This window comes from Lissotriton helveticus, chromosome 6, assembly GCF_964261635.1.
Source record: "Lissotriton helveticus chromosome 6, aLisHel1.1, whole genome shotgun sequence".
NCBI lineage: Eukaryota > Metazoa > Chordata > Amphibia > Caudata > Salamandridae > Lissotriton > Lissotriton helveticus.
In genome coordinates, this window is record NC_136067.1 from 254,696,004 (window position 1) to 254,715,132 (window position 19,129).

The 19,129-nt window shown below is 45.6% G+C and overlaps 1 protein-coding gene across 8 annotated transcripts in view; it reads left to right on the forward strand.

Moving 5' to 3' along the window:
* Positions 1 to 19,129, forward strand: part of ITSN2 (intersectin 2) — a 1,402,222-nt gene that overhangs the window by 651,478 nt on the left and 731,615 nt on the right. For all 8 annotated transcript variants that reach the window (XM_078647702.1, XM_078647706.1, XM_078647705.1 and 5 more), the window contains one exon: positions 10,940 to 11,076. In XM_078647702.1, coding sequence (XP_078503828.1) covers positions 10,940 to 11,076 — 137 coding nt within the window. The remainder of the gene's footprint in view (positions 1 to 10,939; positions 11,077 to 19,129) is intronic.

Consider the following 19,129-nt stretch of genomic DNA (forward strand, 5'->3'; position numbering starts at 1 on the left):
TCTTTTCCATTTCCTTCATACGTGCATCTGATTCTTCCACATCTTTAGCTATATCAATGGCATTTTGTAAGGTAGGGTTCTTTGCCGCCCTCAACCTCTCCTGCATCTTTTTATTACTGCACTGTACGATAAGTTGATCCCTAATCATTTCTTCTCTTTTCGCCCCAAAATTACATTTGATAGATAACTCACGTAAACTTGTTACGAACTGGTCAATAGTTTCATCATGTCTCTGAGGTTGTGTGTAAAACTTGTGTCTACACATAACAGTGTTAACTTCTTTAGAATATTGTTTCTTTAACCTAGACTTAGCTTCTAAATACACATTAGAAATTGCCCGTCCGTTAGCGTCTGTACCAGCAGGTAAATATTTGAATGCATGTTGGCCCTCTTTTCCTAATGTTCTCAACAACAAAGCTTTTTTTCTTGCAGCGCTAAAGTCTTTTCCATCTAACGCCTCAATATAATTCTCAAAAGTTTCAATCCATTCATCCCACTCAATCGGGGGATCCCCAATTTGCTGTAAAAATAAAGGAGGTGGTATTACTGTTTTTTTCCAGAATATAAATATAAAACACAGTATAGCTAATCCAAGCACAAAATAACACAGTACATTCAAAATATATACTACTCTTGTATCAATTTAAATAATTCCCCTTATAAATGGATGATAATTGGTAGTTGTATGTACTTGGACTTATGAGTAGTAGTTACAATGTTGTTCCGATATGATATAAATGTCTCTTGTAGTTTGAATGTGTACTTGTTAAATAATATTTTCCTTGTACACCTTCTTCTGATAGTTTCACTGTGTTTGTCTATTTTTTTTTTATTTCTTTGTTTGTTAAATTTCTAAACTTGCCGTTTGTCATTCGTAAACTTGCCGTTCGTAAATTTCCCAGTATTTGTTCTAAATTTGTTTTGCTTCGTGTCGCTTCACAACACGCCGTGTAAGTCTTTTCCTTTTCGATATTTGTTACTTCTGTAACTTAGCAACCGTTGAAATACACAGTAAAATGTCCGCTACTTTTTTTGACGCTAGTACGTCACAACGTCTCTACGTAGTTCAGAATCAAAGGATATGAAGAAGACTGCACGTCATGTTGATCGCTTATATTTTGATGAAATTCCAAGCACTAATGGGGTCCACCTTCACCAACGACGTTGATAACTCACGCTGGGCTTCTTTCCTTTCACCAGCTGATCGTCGCCATCTGTTGTAATCAGTAGTTAATGCTTCCACAAATGATTAAGTAATCAAATGTATTCTTTATTATAAGCAACAGAGAAACGTTGATGTTCCCACTTCAGCTGGCAATCAACTAACTATAAAGAACACTCATAAAGAACTCAGTTATATCATAGGACATAGCAACAGTAGAATATACACGAGATATCATGTTTAAAGTGCCAGGCATGTACTTTACCTGGAATACAACAGTAAACAATCTGAAATGTACTGAAAATATTACTTATTTAGCAAAGTAGGTTGCAGCCCTTCTGTTTGTGGTATAAAATATGTAGAAAATAATGGTTTCGACTGGGACAATTATTTGCCTTTAATTGCATAATATGTCTCATAATTTGCCTTTAATTGCATGACATTTCAAATAATTTGCCTTTCCTTGATGTGGAATGAGCTTTTTTCATGCCTGCCACCAAATTTGGCCATTTATTTGCTGCTTAATTGTAGCAGCCTATTCTGTCCCTAAGACATGTAAACTGTCTTTGTGCTCATTCTTCTGTTGTTGGAACTCCGTGTGGACGTTCCATTTTGGTCAGTTGGCGACTGGGTGGATGAGAAGGACCACACTTTGGTCATGCTGATCATAAATCTTTGTGAAAACCTACTCGTAGTCTGGAAATCCCTCACAAGAAAGCCCTACCTTGGGCATGTTTCTTTAGAGATGGCACATGCGCCCTCTGTCATTTTGCTCTGCCTTCGTTCTCCAGAAGAGTGTCCTTTGCTTTCATTCATTGAATAGACAGTCTGTCACCTACTATCGTCTAGACACCCTGTCCTCTGTGCTTACAACTAAAGGCAGTCAAGCAGTGAGTGCCTCTCCACTTATTCCTTAGTCTCACTTGTGAGCACTCTGTTTATGACGTAAGTCAGTCCTTACATATGCCAGTGGTTGACCGGCTCATTGGGATTCAAACGCCTTATCTGAAAGAAACAGTTTAGTATTAGATTCCTTACCTTAAAATATCCCCAGGCGTCAGGCTGGATCCGGAAAGCTTTCATCAGCAGTACCCCTGCGTGTCGGTAGGCGCCGTCTGCGGCTCCGCGTCCGTCGTCAGCGTCGTGATTGCCGGAATGACGTCGTCGGAGTACTTCGACGCCGCCCTCGCGCGCTGACGTCAGTTCTTCTTTTTTCCGCGCCAGCAAGCGCAGATCCGGGAAGAGCAGTACTCTAGTCATTTTTTGACTAACTTTTTTGATCTCTTTTCATCACTTTTGGAGTCGAGTTCAATACGTGGTGCCGTTAGGGATGCCTGGTTTTAAACCTTGCGACGCCTGTCACCGCCTGATGTCGGTGATCGACGCCCACCATCGGTGCCTTTACTGCCTCGGGGCCGACCACGATGACAAGTCGTGCCCTGACTGCCGGGCCTTGACCTCGAAGGTGAGACGGGAGCGGTCCCGTAAGCTGCTCGAGCTCTGGCAGTTGGCTCCGTGCCGCTCGAGGTCCCGGTCGAGGAGGAAGTCGAGGGACCGGTCGCGGATCCGCAGTCATCGCCGCTCGTCGAGTCACCACCACTCGGGCTCCAAGTCCTGCGGTAAGTCGGGGCATTCGAAAAAGAAGTCAAAGAGGCCAGGGGTTCGGGTGTCACCGCCCACGCGGCTCCGCCGGCGCCGCGTCCAGCTCCATACCCGCCTGTCCCTGGGCTGCACGAGACGCCGGAGGAGATCAGTGCTTTCCTCGTGACCACGAGGACTCACTGCCCTCCGTCGGAACCTGTCAAGGCGCCTTCGGGCCCTGCGTGTCCGACTGGGAGACCTGGCAGCCCCGGCGCCATTGTGTGCTTCGGCTCCGGTGCCGTTGTCGACTCCGGGCCCGACGCCGCAGGGCCCCACAGGATCCAGACCTGTATCCGGGTCGTCGCCAGTCGTCCTCGCGATTCCTCCCCTGGTGCCGACCCCGAGGGTGTCGCTCCCAGTGCCGTCTTCGGACAACACCGTCCCCGGTTTCAGCCCCGGTCCGGGTGCGATGCCGGAGCGGCGCCGCTCGGTGCCGTCTCCGACGCCGATGGGTGACCAATTCACCTACGACCCGGCTCCATCATTTTTGCCTGGGTTTCCAGGAGATGGATGACGAGGAGGACTGGTAGGGGTCTGAGGACCCTCTGACACAGCAGTGCCAGTTAAGCCTGGACTGGGCAGATGAGCTGGGGGAGGCCAGTGGTCTGGACACTTCGCACGACACTGGATTGATCTCTCCTTCCTCCGTGGCTTCGGAGAAGGGGGCAACTTATAGCGTGGTATTGAACAGGTCAGCCAAGGCCTTGGCTCTTGAGCTCCCTGTCGCGGCCGTCAGGACTAACCTCCTCACTGAGGTGCTCAAACCACAGGCAAGCTCCTCGGAGCCTCTACTGCCGTTTAACGAAGCCCTCACCAACGTTCTGATGGGCACCTGGTCCAAGCCTTCTACAGGCCTCCCTGTGGATCAGAACGGGGCCCGACGCCCAGCTCCGGGCGACCCCTGCTTTCTGTCCGTTCACCCCACCCCTGAGAGCCTGGTAATTCAGGCTTCTATGTCCCAGACCGCATTCCCGACCGCTCCTCCGGATCGGGAATCCAAAAGGTATGATCAGTTTGGGAAGAAACTGTTCTCCTTTTAGAGTTTGGGGCTGCGGTCTGTCAACACCGCTTGCCTTTTGGGCCGTCACACCCACTCTATTTGGGATACGGTTGCAGACATACTGCCACAGTCTCCGGAGGAGGCCCTGGCACGACTCGCCCAAGCCCTGGCGGAGGGGCGGGATGCAGCACGGTACTTAATCAGATGTGGACTTGACACCACGGACTCGCTGGGCAGGGCGATTTCCACGACGGTGGCGATTTGTCGCCACGCCTGGCTGAGGTCTGTCAACTTCTCGGGGGATTTCCAGGCCATGCTCATTTTGATGGCCGTCGCCTCTTTAGCGACAAAGCGGATAGTGCGCTGGAGCGTTTTAAGGACTCCAGGGCTACGGCCAAGTCCTTGGGCCTCGGCCAGCACCAGCAAATTTCCACTTTTCGGCCCTTTCATGGCCAAGGAAGGGGCGCCTTCAAAAGGAAGGGGGACCCCACATCAATATAGAGCAGGTAGACGGGGAAATAGAATCAAACAAGGAAGGACACCTACCCTGTAATTACAAAAAAAGGCCTACGAAAGGTCCAAACAATTTTATATCGCACTCTGAACCGTAGATGGATATCTCTAAAAGAACCAAACACATTAATATCATCAAATCTGTTTATTAGAAATTCATTTTTAGCATTTTCATTTTGTTTTTTTAGTAATGTGGGCAAACATATTCAGCAGAGACATTTATATATATATATACATAATAATAAAATATTTGACAGAGGAATTGACTCCTATTCATAACCCATACTCCCACAACACTACCACCAACACACAGACACAATCATTCAAACATCATATAACACTTCACACAATGGCCACAGATGCATAAGATGGATTAGGGACAGGTGACATGGAGTCCCAGATGGTTTAGTAGGTTCCAAGGGTGGAACAAACACCGACGCACGTTTCGGTATATAGCCCGATATGGGCTACACCTTCATCAGGGCAGAGGTGAGGTGGTGGGAGAGTGGGCCACATGGGGAACAGAAGTTTTTCTTAAAATTGGAGAAGGAAGTTTAGGCGGACAGCAGTTCTCTGTTAGTTAGATAGCTATAGGCCCAGTTCACCATAGGGATAGGCATAATGAGCCTAGGGGGCTTCAGAGAATCAGATATCCATAAGGTGAAGCGATTCAGGCTCTGGTCCCGGGTTTAAGACGTCAAAGGTTTAACAATGCAAGTTGGGTAAAAACAAACCGGGGAACGCTGGCTTCCTAATACGACAAAGGCCGGGGCGATCGAAAATGCAGCCACCGGATTAAGCGGATGCAGTGAGGTAGGGGTTGGCTTCCTTGAGTGTTTACAGCGAGGGTGTCAGGTCCTCAGGTTTGGCACCGCAACGGAAGGCATGAATTTCTTCTCCGGCTGGCCGTATGAAACGCACACTCAGGGCTGAGGAAGGGGCGCCACCACACGTCCAGCCAGCCACAGGCCGCAGAACCAACCTCAACGCAGTTGTGGACGTGGTTACCGCCGTGGCGGTGCCGGGGGACAACGGCAAGGTCAGTCCACATCTGTCCCCGCAGCATTTGCCTCAAAGCCTTCCTAGTCTGGCGTTTCAGGCCCATTCAACGCCAGTGGGGGGCAGGGTTTGCCATCACCTCCTCCACTGGCGTACCATCACGTCGGACAGCTGGGTGCTGCAAATCCGAAGGGGCTACTCCCTCTCCTTCGAGGCGACCCCTCCAGCCATGCCACCACAGTACCACCGCATATCGGGGGATCACTTGCGACTTCTGCAAGAGGAAGTTACGGCCCTCTTGGCCAAGGGAGCCATCAAGCGCGTTCCTGGGCCAGAAGTAGGGTGTGGTTGTTATTCCCTCTACTTTCTGGTCCCCAAGAAGGGCACAGGAGGCCTACGCTCTATCTTGGACCTCCAGAACATCAACGGCTTCCTCCGGAAGGAGAAGTTCAAGATGCTGACATTGGCTCAGGTCTTAGCTGCCCTAGACCCTGGAGACTGGATGGTGGCGTTGGACTTGAAGGATGCTTATTTCCACATCCCCGTCCTGCCGGCCCACGAGCACTTTCAGTTTACCGTGCTCCCCTTCAGCCTTACCAGCGCCCCTCGGGTGTTCACGAAAGTGATGGCGGTGGTCGCAGCTCATCTGCGCAGATCAGGGGTTCCAGTCTTCCCCTATCTCAACAACTGGTTGTTGAAGGCGGGCTCACCCTAGACAGTCGTCTCCCACCTCCAGACTACGGCCGACCTCCTGCACCTGCTGGGGTTCTCCATCAACATGCTGAAGTCACACCTGTGCCCCTCTCAGAAGCTCCTCTTCATCGGAGCGGTTCTGGACTCGGCGTAGTTTTTTTTTTTTTCCCCCCGAGCAGTGGGTTCGGGATATTCAGGCTCTGGTTCCGATCTTTCAGCCTTTATCCCGGGTCTCGGTCAGGTTGACGCTGCTACTCCTGGGGCTGAGGGCCTCCTGCATCCTACTGGTGCATCACGCCAGGTGGTGGATGCGGGCTCTGCAGTGGGACCTGAAGTTTCAGTGGGCACAGCATCAGGGCAACCTGTCCGACCACGTCCTGTTCTCGGAGGGCACTGCGAGACAGTTGCAGTGGTGGCACACGGACCACGATTGGGTCAATGGCAAATCCCTCCCCCTACCCCAACCGGAGCGCGTAGTAGTGACGGATGCGTCCCTCCTGGGATTGGGGGGGGGCCACATGGGAGAGAGGGCGATCAGAGGCCTCTGGTCTCCGGCGGAGTCTCGGCTCCATATCAACCTTCTGGAAGTGCGGGCGATCCGGCTTGCACTGAAGGCATTCCTTCCCTCTGTCTGGGGAAGTGTAGTGCAGGTGTTCACGGACAACACCACCGCCATGTGGTACTGCAACAAACAGGGAGGGGGTGGGGTCGTGGACCCTTTGTCAGGAGGCTCTGCGCCTCTGGACATGGCAGGAATGCCAGGGCATCACCCTGGTGGTTCAACACCTGGCAGGTTCCCTGAACGCCAGGGCGGACAAACTCAGCCGTCAGTGCATGATGGATCACGAATGGCGTCTGAACTCGGACGTGGCGCAAGGTCTCTTTCAGCAGTGGGGAGAGCCTTGGTTAGATCTTTTCGCCACAGAAGAGAACGCGCAATGTCATCAGTTCTGTGCGTTGGAATTTCCAAGGTGGCACTCGCTTGGAGACGCTTTTCGTCGCGAGTGGAGCTGCGGTCTGTTGTACACCTTTCCGCCTATACCACTTCTGACCAGAGTGCTGAAGAAGATCAGGTAAGATCGGGCCCAAGTCATCCTTGTGGCCCCGAACTGGGCACGACGGTACTGGTATCCTGAGCTACTCAGTATGTCAGTCGATCCCCCGATTCGACTGCCTCTTCAGGAGGACCTTCTATCGCAGCAGCAGGGGACGGTCCTCCACCCGAACCTGCCCAGTCTCCACCTACATGCGTGGAGATTGTTGAGCGGCGACAGTTGAGGCCATTTGACTTGCCTCCTGAAGTCTGTGATGTGATTCTGGCAGCCAGGCGTCCCTCCACAAAATCGGTATACGCCTGCAGGTGGAACAAATTTGTGGCATGGTGCACAGCAAAGGCTGTAGATCCGCTCTCTGCCCCCCTTTCAGAGGTTCTCCTCTTCCTTCTTTCTCTTGCCCAGCAGGGTTCTGCTCTGGGCACTATCAAAGGCTATCTCTAGGCCATTTCAGCCTTCTTGAGGCTTCCTGATCAGCCTTCTCTCTTCAAGTCCCCGGTTGTAAATAGATTCTTGAAAGGCATCACGCACATGTTCCCTCCTGTTCCTTTCGTGATGCCTCAGTGGGACTTGAACCTTGTTCTTACCTATTTGATGTGCGCTCCTTTCGAGCCACTTCACATTTGCCCTCTTCATCTTCTGACTCCTAAGACTGCATTCCTGGTTGCCATCACCTCTGCCAGGAGAGTGAAATCCATCCTCTGTCTTCTAAGCCTCCTTTCCTCTCTGTCCATCCGGACAAAGTTGTTTTGAGAACTCGTCCTTCTTTCCTGCCCAAGGTGGTTACAGCCTTTCATATCGGGCAGTCCATCACCTTGCCCACCTTCTTTCCGCCTCCGCATCCCTCGAAAGAGGAAGAGAGGCTCCACCGTCTGGACCCAAAACGTGCGCTCTCGTTCTATCTAGAACGCACACGGCAGTTCCGGGTGGGCGACCAGCTCTTTGTTGCTTACGTGGGCACTAAGAAGGGACGGGCGGTGCACAAGCGAACCATCTCTCGGTGGGTTGTGTTGTGCATCAAGATCTGTTACTCCTTGGCGAAAAAGGAGCCTCCTGTTTGGCTCAGAGCCCATTCCACTCGGGCCACGGCGACTACTACTGCCCTGGGTCGGGGAGTCCCCTTGCAGGACACCTGTCAGGCGGCTACGTGGACCTCGCTGCACACGTTTGCTAGGCACTACTGCCTCGACAGCCAAGTCCGGAGAGATGGCTTTTTCGGCCGTTCCGTTCTCCAGGACTTTCTGGTGTGATCTTGGTTCGCAGACCCATCACTGGGGTTGGTATTGCTGGGGTATCTATTCTAAGGTAAGGAATCTAACACTAAACTGTTTCTTTCAGATGCACAAGTTACTTACCTTCTGTAACGATATATCTGTAAGAAACAGTAGTTAGTGTTAGATTCCTTACCGCCCCACCCATCCTCCCCGTTCTGCGAACCAATATCTAGGGTTAAGGTCATCCCTTTCAGGGCCCTAGTTTTATGGCACCAGTGTCGGTTTCTCTCATGACTCTGCATTCCTGGCGCGGAAAGCTATGTACAGAACTGACGTCAGCGCACTAAGTACTCCGACGACGTCATTCCGGCGATCACGACGCCAATGACGGACGCAGAGCCGCAGACGACGCCTACCAACACGCAGGGGTACTGCTGACGAAAACTTTCCAGATACAGCCTTACGCCTGGGGATATTCTAAGGTAAGGAATCTAAAACTAACTACTGTCTTTTTTTTACTTCCCCCCCCCCCCCCCCCCAATTTTTGCATAAGGGAGTAAAAAGGTGAGTACATTGCAGAGTACAATATCAGCAGCAGCAAGAAGAGCATACATATCACATCAGGTGTTCAGAACAACAGGTAATGATGTACATGGAGAATGCATTGCGGACAACTATCAATAATAAATCATATGTGAGCAAAACACGGATTTGCAATATAAGAGTACCACGTCCCTCTGAGAAACGGGGATTTCACACGAAGCACAACACCACCAGTGGCAGCAATCTAAGGTTGATCGTAAGAACAAACAACTGTACCAAAACTATCGTCTAGCCGACCCCCTCAGGCACAATCCCGTTTGTTGTCTGTGAGAGTTGACCGGATCTGATCTTGGCGATGTAATCCTTATACGGGCCCTAAATGTCCACTGACGTGACGAGCTAGGAATCAGAGTGGAATATTTCTCGCAATTTACATTACAGAACGCCAAACTACGAAGCCTTGCCCCCAGTGTTGGGGATCTCTTGCTGCCCCAAAGCAGGGCAACCTCCATTTTGGCCAGCAGAAAGCCCAGCGCTGCTAGTTTCCTGACTGTCCGAGGGAAATTGACCACATATCCCATTAATGCGATCTCAGGGGTGGGTACTAGCTGCATGGAGAGAATGTCGACAAGTGTGGTATGAATCGAGGACCAGTATTGGTGTATCTTGGGGCACGTCCAGGAGAAGTGAGTAAAATCCGCATAAGGAGCTCCACATTTCTGACAACACTAACTACTGTTTCTTACAGATATATCGTTACCGAAGGTAAGTAACTTGTGCTTTAATGCAGCTGCATCTAAGATCTTTACATCTGTGATACAAACTTTTGTTTCGTATTGGGCCAGAGGGGTTATCCTGGAACTGAGCTGAAGGGTTCAAGTATGGCTACAGACAAAGTTTTGAGTGGGGCTCACCACTGCTTTGATGTAATTGTGTTTAGTCTCTTCTATGATGGTTGATGGTTGAACCTAAAGCAGCAAAAAAACAATTCCCAAGTTATGAAGATCTTATCTTGAATCAGGGAGCCCAATTATGCTATTATCTGAACAAGCGGAATGAGGTAACCATTGACCCCTGAGGAAAGACGTTCGTAAGTGAAGGGAACTCTGTGCATCCTACTGAGTCTTTGTTGCAGACACCTGTGCCTTAAATATCTGCCAAACCGGCTAACATTTTCTCGTGAAGTGAAACTCAAATCTGGTTGCTGCAGACTAAGCATTCCTGCCGATTACACAAGTGAAAATAATGTGCGCAAAGCAATCACAGTGCCACAGTGTCAAGGTTTCCAAGGTAGCACACAAGGGCTTTGCCTAGTTTTTAGGGGTGGGCGAAATTTGTGTAATCGCATTACGCAAATCTCCGCGAAACGGTAAAAAATTTCTGCGAACACGTAGAAATTCCACAAACATGCGGAATTGCTTGTTCGCGATGCTTTTTTACTGTTCACAATTGTTGTTTGCGTGCTCGGGTAGAAATATCTCGCCAACACGCATTTGAGAACGCGAACAAGCAGAAAAAGTCCCGGAACGCACAATTTTGGGCAATTTTGCGTTCTCCGCGGAACGCAAAATTACCCAAATTCCGTGAACGGAATTTACCGTCCAGGCCTACTAGTATTCCTTCCTTGAATAATGAAGGCTTTAAAGTTTACACTATTTAAGAAAGCCTTCTTGGACTTCGAGCTGTGGATAGGACCTCCTCCTTTGCCCTCCACTAGAGGCTGTGATCCCGTCACAAATTTAGAAGGCTCCCTATCGCTGCGTCATGTTTGCCAGAGAGACCCCGTTCTTTGGCACCTGTGTGCAGCTGTAGGGCCCACTGCTTTTGCTCCTAACATAAGGGTTGCTTACTTACGCTGTTAACTTGAGAACCATGTTCTTTGTCTTGAGGGCATGAAGGCTGCAGTTTCAATTAGAGTGTACTCCCCCAACTGTTGGAGGTCTGCTAGTATCACCTTTTAAAGTCTAGTCTGAGTTTCACTGTTAAGCTTGTAGTTGTTTCTCATCGTAATTAGGCACTTGTCAGCATTACCTGTCAAAGTGTACCTTGCTGTGCTCTGTTTGTGTGCTGACCTAGTAGTGTACACTACGTTATTGTGAATTGCATTTCATTTTGTCTGTAGGATTTACGGGAAAGTTACAGCTCCCAGCAATTAGCCCTTCAGCAGCTGCAAAATATCAAGCATGATAAACTTCGAGAAATTGAAAGAAAACGAAGCGAGCTTGCACAGAAAAGAAAACAGGAAGAAGAAGCATTAAGGTATGAAAAACGTCACTATGCCAGATTTTATGTATTTTCTGATGTGTGACTTGTTGCCTGTAATGTATTGTCTGTTGACGATGTTTATATGGTTGCCGAGCTTGGCGATTGCATTTTTTTTCCTTGAAACATGATTTCATGCTTGCAGACTTCTTCTTCTACAAGATAAATAAAATATTTGGGAAAAAAATACCCTTATATATATATTTTCTAAGCTTCGAGGTTGAATTTAGGTTTGGCACTAGTCAAATCTCTTTGATGCTACTTAGTTATATGTATTATATGCCTACTTATAGGGGTTTCAGCCATCTGTCTTCATCAATTGGTCTGTCATGGAGTCGTTCATATTTCCTAATTCCCGCTATAGCGTACTGCATGGGGCAATGGGTCATCTACTTCAGCCATTGGCCAACTTCATTGTGAGCGATGGCATCTGCCCTTTCATAAGGAGCACATCTATTCACATTACATGAAGTACCAGGGACTACTATTACTCTGTGTGCTTTTTGAGGCTATAAAAAATGCTTTCCTTTTAGCTATTGTTTTTTGTTTATATTGTTGAGAGTGCGGTAGCTTACCCATCAGTAACATTTTACAAAAGCCATTACACAACAAAACAAGCATCGCCAAAAGGCTGTTGGCCAATGCCAGGCGTATTGGCTTTGCCAGTGCTTGTTAGGTGTGGCGTTAACTATGAACTTTTATTTTTAATAAAAATATTTTACATATTTGTATATGTATCTTTCAGTCTGTGGTCTTCATCCATTAGTCTGTTGTAGTGTTATTAAAATGTTGCGGCTGCCCGCCACATCATACAACATGGGACACAAGGTCAGACCACTTCAGCCTGTGGCTTACCTGACTGTGAGAGGATTTACATCAATAAGCAATTTGCTTAAGTGTCAGGGATTACTGGTTCAGTATGTGCTTTTATAAAAGAAAAATGACTTGAAGTCTTCTCATTTGACATGGGCAAGGACCCAGCAGCTCTTCAAACACTGCCACAGAATCACTTGTGTGTCTTCATAAAAGGCCATTTATAAACTAAATAAATATTTGCAAACCCAAATCATCAGCATCCAACACCAGACCAATTTATTGGCTTTGCAATTGCTAGTTTCTTGTCTAATCTGGGAAGCGATATTGTCTTGTGACTTGTCTCTTCGCCCCAGAGCTGTGGTTTCTTAACCTAGCCATGCATTCTGCACATATTTTCTGCCCATTTTCATGCCCCTTCTTTGCCCTGCATCCGTTTTTGTGTAGTCCTATCTAAATAGATGCCTTATACCATTTTGATTTATGTACCGCACCTCATGTTGGAGATAAGTCTGCTTTAATACTGTTGTACTTAGAGTACCGAATGTTCATCAGAGGTAGATCTGTGCTAAAAGAAGTAGCTCAATAAAACTAATCTAATGGAAAATGGTCTCTAGCCCCAAAATATTAGTAAGTGTATTCCTTACGTGGAAACATTTGCTTACTGTGTTAATGTTTCATGAAGGTAAGCTTAGAGTCAATAATGAAGTATGTATCTTTTAAGGAGACTACTACTGTGCAGTCAGTCATCCCTCTTACATGCCATAGTTATTAAGATGGTATTTAACAGTGGGCATTTAAGACTTGAATCTTGCTCAATTAAATTTGACACACCCATCAATTGCATGAATGAATGCTTATTCTTGCTTTGAATAAATGCCACGCCCCTACTCATCTCCAGCCTCCGCATGATCACAATTCCAGCTGCCTCGTTGTAAAATGTGAACTTAAATGACCGAATGAGGCCAAGATTAGCGCATCACGTCTGAATGTCAGGGCAAGGACCTTGTGTAATCTCAAGACTGTTTGTATAAACCGAGAAATGAAAGGTAGATTAGAAGGAGATTGATCCTTGTTATTCACACGTCTGCATCTTCTTTAGTGCATTGCCCTAGAAATCACATATACAAATCAATCCAGAAGAATACAGTGTGGGACAGATCAATCAAAGCAACAACTCCCTCACCATTGGTCTTGATTCTGTTGAAGTCAAACATAAAGGCTATTACTGATAGATGCCCTTTTGCAAGCAGAACCCTGCCTCAGTATACTAAAAATAGTTATTGTCTCTAGAAAGTCCCTGCAATTGATTCTAAGAATAGTTTCTATATCTTTCTGGGGAGGACAAACAGTATGCATTTCAACTTTTATGTTTTTGAACATTCCCATATTATTTATTATTATTAGTGAGTAAAGACTAAGATTGTAATCTACAGGATATTGGGAACAGATGAACCATCCCCCCCTTGTAGACACTTCTCTCTCTGCCATTGGGTACACCGTTGTTGTTATAGCACCTTATCTCAAATGTCAGGTTGACTACCATGTTTAATAAAGTCAGCCCAAGAAAGACTGCTTAGGGCTCAAAAAGCAATGATTCAATCGCTTTGTTCCATGCTGCTGTCATACCACCATAGCAGACAATTATCTAAACAATAAGGCAAGGAGCAGCTAATCTCAGAAAATCTTGGAAGACACCCAGTAACTCCTCTAGAAAGAGAGTTCTGAGTGTATCTCTATGCAAGAGCCACCAATTTTCAGAACTTACTGGCAAACGTTGGTGACAATAACTAGAATTTGAACATATAGAAACAAAGTAGAAGGTGCACTCTCAAAAACGTCAATATCAGAAGTTGCTTATTTGTATAAATTCTTCTTTATTCCAAATTCTTTCAAACATCATAGGCACAGCCAACGCGTTTCGTTCCTTTCTTGGCTTTTGGAACTTCGTCAGGGCTGTAATAATTACAACATATATAACATAAATATACAATAAACAAAACAGACCAACAAAATTAAATGTACAATTTACAAAGAAAAGTTTTTCTTATAAAAATTGCGACATATTAATACAATTACAATACACACTCACAAAACCCAAAGAAAACACAAACTGAGATACTACACATTGTTAAAAAACCATTAAGGTTGATAGTGATGTCTCTAGTCCCAACAGAGCACCTAACTGCCACAATCCTTAAAAAGAATCATGTGGACTAGAGAGCAGCTCAGACAATGTTATAATCACCATAGGTAAAAAACATATTATCTGTACATGAAAAAAGATCCTATTAAAAATTATCCTACTAAAAAACACTTGCGACCCTTGCAGTGTCCTATGAAATATACTATCCACAGGAATATCAGATTTTACGCCATTATATTTACACTGAGATAATACGAACAGAATGCATAGAGCAGATTGGTTATTGTGGGGGCTCTGTTTATATATCTGAAAACCCTTCGATTTGCACTGAGGGACTTGAGCAAGAGATTCAGGTTCATTTCAGGTCCTAGAATTTGGCCATTGTCATAGGGAGTAACATATTAATCTAAGTACCCCCATTGTACAGACGCTTGGCAGAAATACCACATTGAGGAGTCCTAATTAAGACTAACTCCCGCCAGATTGTGAAGCCCCCGAGGATAAGTAGTGCTTACCGAAAATTGATAAACTCAAGACTCCAAAAGGAGAGATTCAAAGTATCATGTAGATCCAAATAGTAATTTGTACAGGCCGGACGTGCGTTCTAAATATAAAAGAGAGCAAAGGTATATAACAGTTTGGACATGCACGTATAGGCACATTAGTAGTCCAGGAAGATAGACCAACAAGAACTAAGGATTTTAACCCCAAAAGGACAACAAATAGCAATGTCCATTCGTTACAATCCGGTTTCCTAAGTAAGTATCCACTTTTAAAGAATAAGCGAAAGAATATGACAAGATTGTTTTACAACTCTAGTCATAGATCGGAAGCCAAGTAATGACCATAGATTATAATTGCTCCCGTTCAATATTTATATACCTCCAGGGTAAAAGATGGCGTTTGTCAGCTTGTAGATCATGAAGTTAACCGGTTTCTCACGTGGTGAGATTAAAAACCTGTAGGGATCACAAATGAATCGAATCAATATGTATTCAGAAAGCGTTCAGTTTTAAACACGTAACAGAAGCCAGAGCTTGGATCCCCGAAGGAAAGACAAAATGTTACTTTGAATTTAAGCGAGCCCACTGAGCCGAGTCTATACTATGTTGAGTACAAAACGCAATATTAACAACATACAAAGTTTAACCATGGTAATATTACTCTTAATTCAAGAGAGCACACTGAATTGGGCCTGTACTATTGTGAGAATGAGACTCATTTTTAAAAAACAACAATGCCCTCATTTCCCAAGCAAATATAAGTTAGCCTAGGGAAATTTACAACATGAGTAAACATAATTTGTAGCCATACCTAGTTTTTGATTTGGGCCAGCCTCTTAACTGTATATCGAACCTCAAGGTTCCCCGAAATATAGTCCCCTGCCCAAATACTTCAGCGCAATGCCGGAAACATAAAATGTAAATCGCCGAACCTGAAATGACAGTTAAAAAAAAAAAAAGCCCAATTACGAATAACCGGTTATAATATCCATAGGAACGAGTACCAAGGGAATCCATTCCGCGCCCCTGTCTATAGCACATACCTGTGATAGGGTATCGGTCATCCGGCTCTCGGCATACACGGCGTTCTGCAAAGAACCCATGCACGCCATTCTGTTTATAAAGGGATGTGTTGATTAGACACACCGGTGTGCCCGGTAACAAGCACCCTAACCACGTGACACGGTCCTAGTCGGACTCAGCTGACGGGGAAGCGCCATCTTTGAATGGTGATTGTAACTAAAAGAATTTTTGATTTTATATCTACATAGCTAAGAGGTTACTTTAGGGAAAGGGAAAGGGGGGATAATGTACCTAGTGGTCCGCATACTCCACAAGTGATAGAGTCCAATTCGGACCTAACTAACGAGGTGGCGCCATCGTGGAATGCGCACCCTCACCACGTGATGGGGTCCTAGTCGGCCTCAGCCGACGGGGAAGCCCCATCTTAGAGTGGTGATTTCTGACCTCAAGCTACCATCACCGAGACAAAAAATATTTTAGAAACGGTGGTATGATGCATTACAAAAATATAACGAGCGCATATTTGTTAAGAGTTTTTTGTGTATGAAAGCTCAATTAAGACAGGCCCCCTCCCGAAATCTCTACCTGTATAAACTAAAGGATATGGCCTCGTTTGACGATGGGAGGGAGGAACTGGCCCTCAATTTATTTGGCACTAATAAACCCAAGGATTCAATACCACAAACTAACACCGGTAAACCTAGCTTAAAAGCTATGTTTCTAAAACTAGAGCGCCTCAAAAAACTTGAGTTGTCCCGATGGTGGGATGGGGTCACTTTAGAACAATATCTTACTAACAAAAAAGCACCGAGAGGACTTAGAATCCTGATTTTCCCAACATTTGAGGATCTAAGTGACATCCTTCTCGCTGAATGGGAGGGCAACTTAGAACATGCATCAAGGATCATGATGCAGATACTGATCAAACATGCCCGGGAGAAGGGAGATAAGTTACGAGAGGAAATTGAGGCCCTTATATTGGAAATTAACGGGATGGAACAGAAAGACTTGATTGAAAAAAACTTTGTGATCCTTAAAAAGGTAGTGAATGAACATCAAGTTTATCTAAAAGAGAAAAAAATGAGAAAAATAAGAAGAGACGATAGAGACTATCAGGATGGTCGAATATATACTTTTGCTAAGAAATTCGACAACATCCAGGGTAATGAGGACAAAAAAAGACAACGGGAAGAGAGGGATGATATTGATGAAACAAGATCTGGAAGCAGTATAACCTCCGCTTCTTCCTGTAGTACAACGTCTAATATAACACAGGAGATCCCTTTAGGCGAAGCGGCCACTCCTTTTCAGAAGGAGTTGGCAACGTTGCGTATGAGCAACAGATTGCAACAAAAAAGAGAAACGACCCGCCCTCAGGGAAATCAAACAAAACAAGGAGGGGGGGGAGGAGGGGGAAGGGTAGGTACAGGTACAGGAAAGAACCAGGTGAACAACACGGTAAACAAACCCAGTGTGGGGACGAAATCGAAACAATGAATGCCATTTGTATTGAAATGTCTAATTGTGAAATGGATTGTACCTCTGATTTAAAGGTCATCAATTTGTCTAATAAAGTGCTAAACAAGGATGAAATGTCTGTCTTGAGTAAGGGCCTTAATTTCTGTCCTACCCAGGGAGGGGACCTTGTAAATGTACACATAGATCTGTACAAATTTGTGAGAATGCTAAAACTGAAGGACTTTTTCTCACGTCAGACACCAAGGGTTCCAGATAGAGCTGAAACAAAAGAGGTGGGGACACATGCAGTAGCAGACGTTAGAGGTATACACCTGTTGCTTAACCTTGATGATGAGGATCCATATGATATGGAGACAATACTGGATGAATTGGATATACAGCAAGATCTTGGAACCAATAGTCATCTAAAACCAAGATCCAAATTTACGCCTTCATACAATTACCATCCTAGCATTGATACCTTTTACAATCAAGTAACCGGGGACCTATACAAACTAGAAACATCAGCGCGACGCAATAATGCTAACAAACAAAACATCACTGCCAGGGAGAGAATTGCCCTTGAGAATTTAAGAACTGACAGTACCATCGTCATCAAGGAAGCCGATAAAGGCGGTAATGTGGTTGTGATGAACCATCGGGATTATATGGCTGAAATCCTCAGGCAACTTAATGACACTAATTGCTACCGACGCATCTCTGCCAACCCTATTAATAAGATCAGCAGTTTGATTATTGGCAAACTCACTGAGTGGCGAGAGACTTGCCTTATTTCGGAGGATGAGTTTAGATACTTACGGGTAGACAAACCAAGATACCCGTGTATCTATATCTTACCCAAGGTACATAAGGGGGGTGCCTTCCCACCGGGGCGCCCCATAATTTCTGGTATTGGATCGGTGACTGAGAAAATCTCTGAGTTTGTTTGTTGACCTCCATTTACAGAAATATGTCATCAATCTTCCATCATATATCCGTGATAGTTCTGACATTCTAGCCAAATTTAATGGCTTACAATGGTCAGAGGAACTGTCTTTTGTCACTTTTGACGTGGAAAGCTTGTACACATGCATCCACAGCAAATTTGGCATAACTGCGGTACGATCTTTCCTGGACAAAGAGAGAGCAGAATTACATGACTTCAATGAGATGCTCCTAGAAATGATAAACATCATTCTTGAAAATAACTACTTCCTGCATGACGGCACCTGGTACCACCAAACACGTGGGACAGCTATGGGTTCCAAATTTGCGCCGGCATACGCCTGTCTTTTCATGGGCTTGTACGAGCGATCACATGTATGGTGCAATTATGCCTCCCCCTGGACCGATCATATCGTGTTCTGGGGGAGGTATATAGACGACATCATAATCGTATGGTCCGGTACTGATGAACAATTGCAGGCCTTTCATGGTTATCTTAATGATAACAACTGCAATGTCAAATTAACAATGAAACATGGAAAGGATAGTATTGACTTTCTGGACATTCGTTTCTATATCGATGATAACAGCGTCCAGAGTACACTTTTTAGGAAGGAGACAGCCTGCAATGCTATACTACGGGCCGACAGCGCTCATCCGCAGTCAGTGATCAATAATATCCCTTACGGCGAGATGGTACGGATTCGCAGAAATTGTAGCCAGGAGGATACTTTTATCACTAATATTAAGGAGGCAAACAACAGATTTCTCAAGAGAGGGTATAAAAAGCAAACAGTGCAAACAGCAGTTGAAAGAGCAATCAAACTTGATAGGAAAAACACCTTTTGTACCAAAAAAAGAAATCCCAAGTCAACCAGGAAAAAGGACGGTCCGGTTAGATTTGTTACCCAGTACAACACCCACAGCAAGAAAGTGTATAATATTCTTAAGAAGAATTGGGCTATTCTTGGGAATATTAACAGTTTATCTAGTGTCATCCCAAACCAGCCGCAGATAACATACCGCAGGGGCAGATCGTTGCGGGATACCTTATGCAAAAGTTATGTCACAAGTGATAAAAAGAGAATATGGTTTCCACCGAAACCTTTGGGTTTCTTCACCTGTGGAACTTGCAACATATGTCCCTTTGGTCGACATAAAA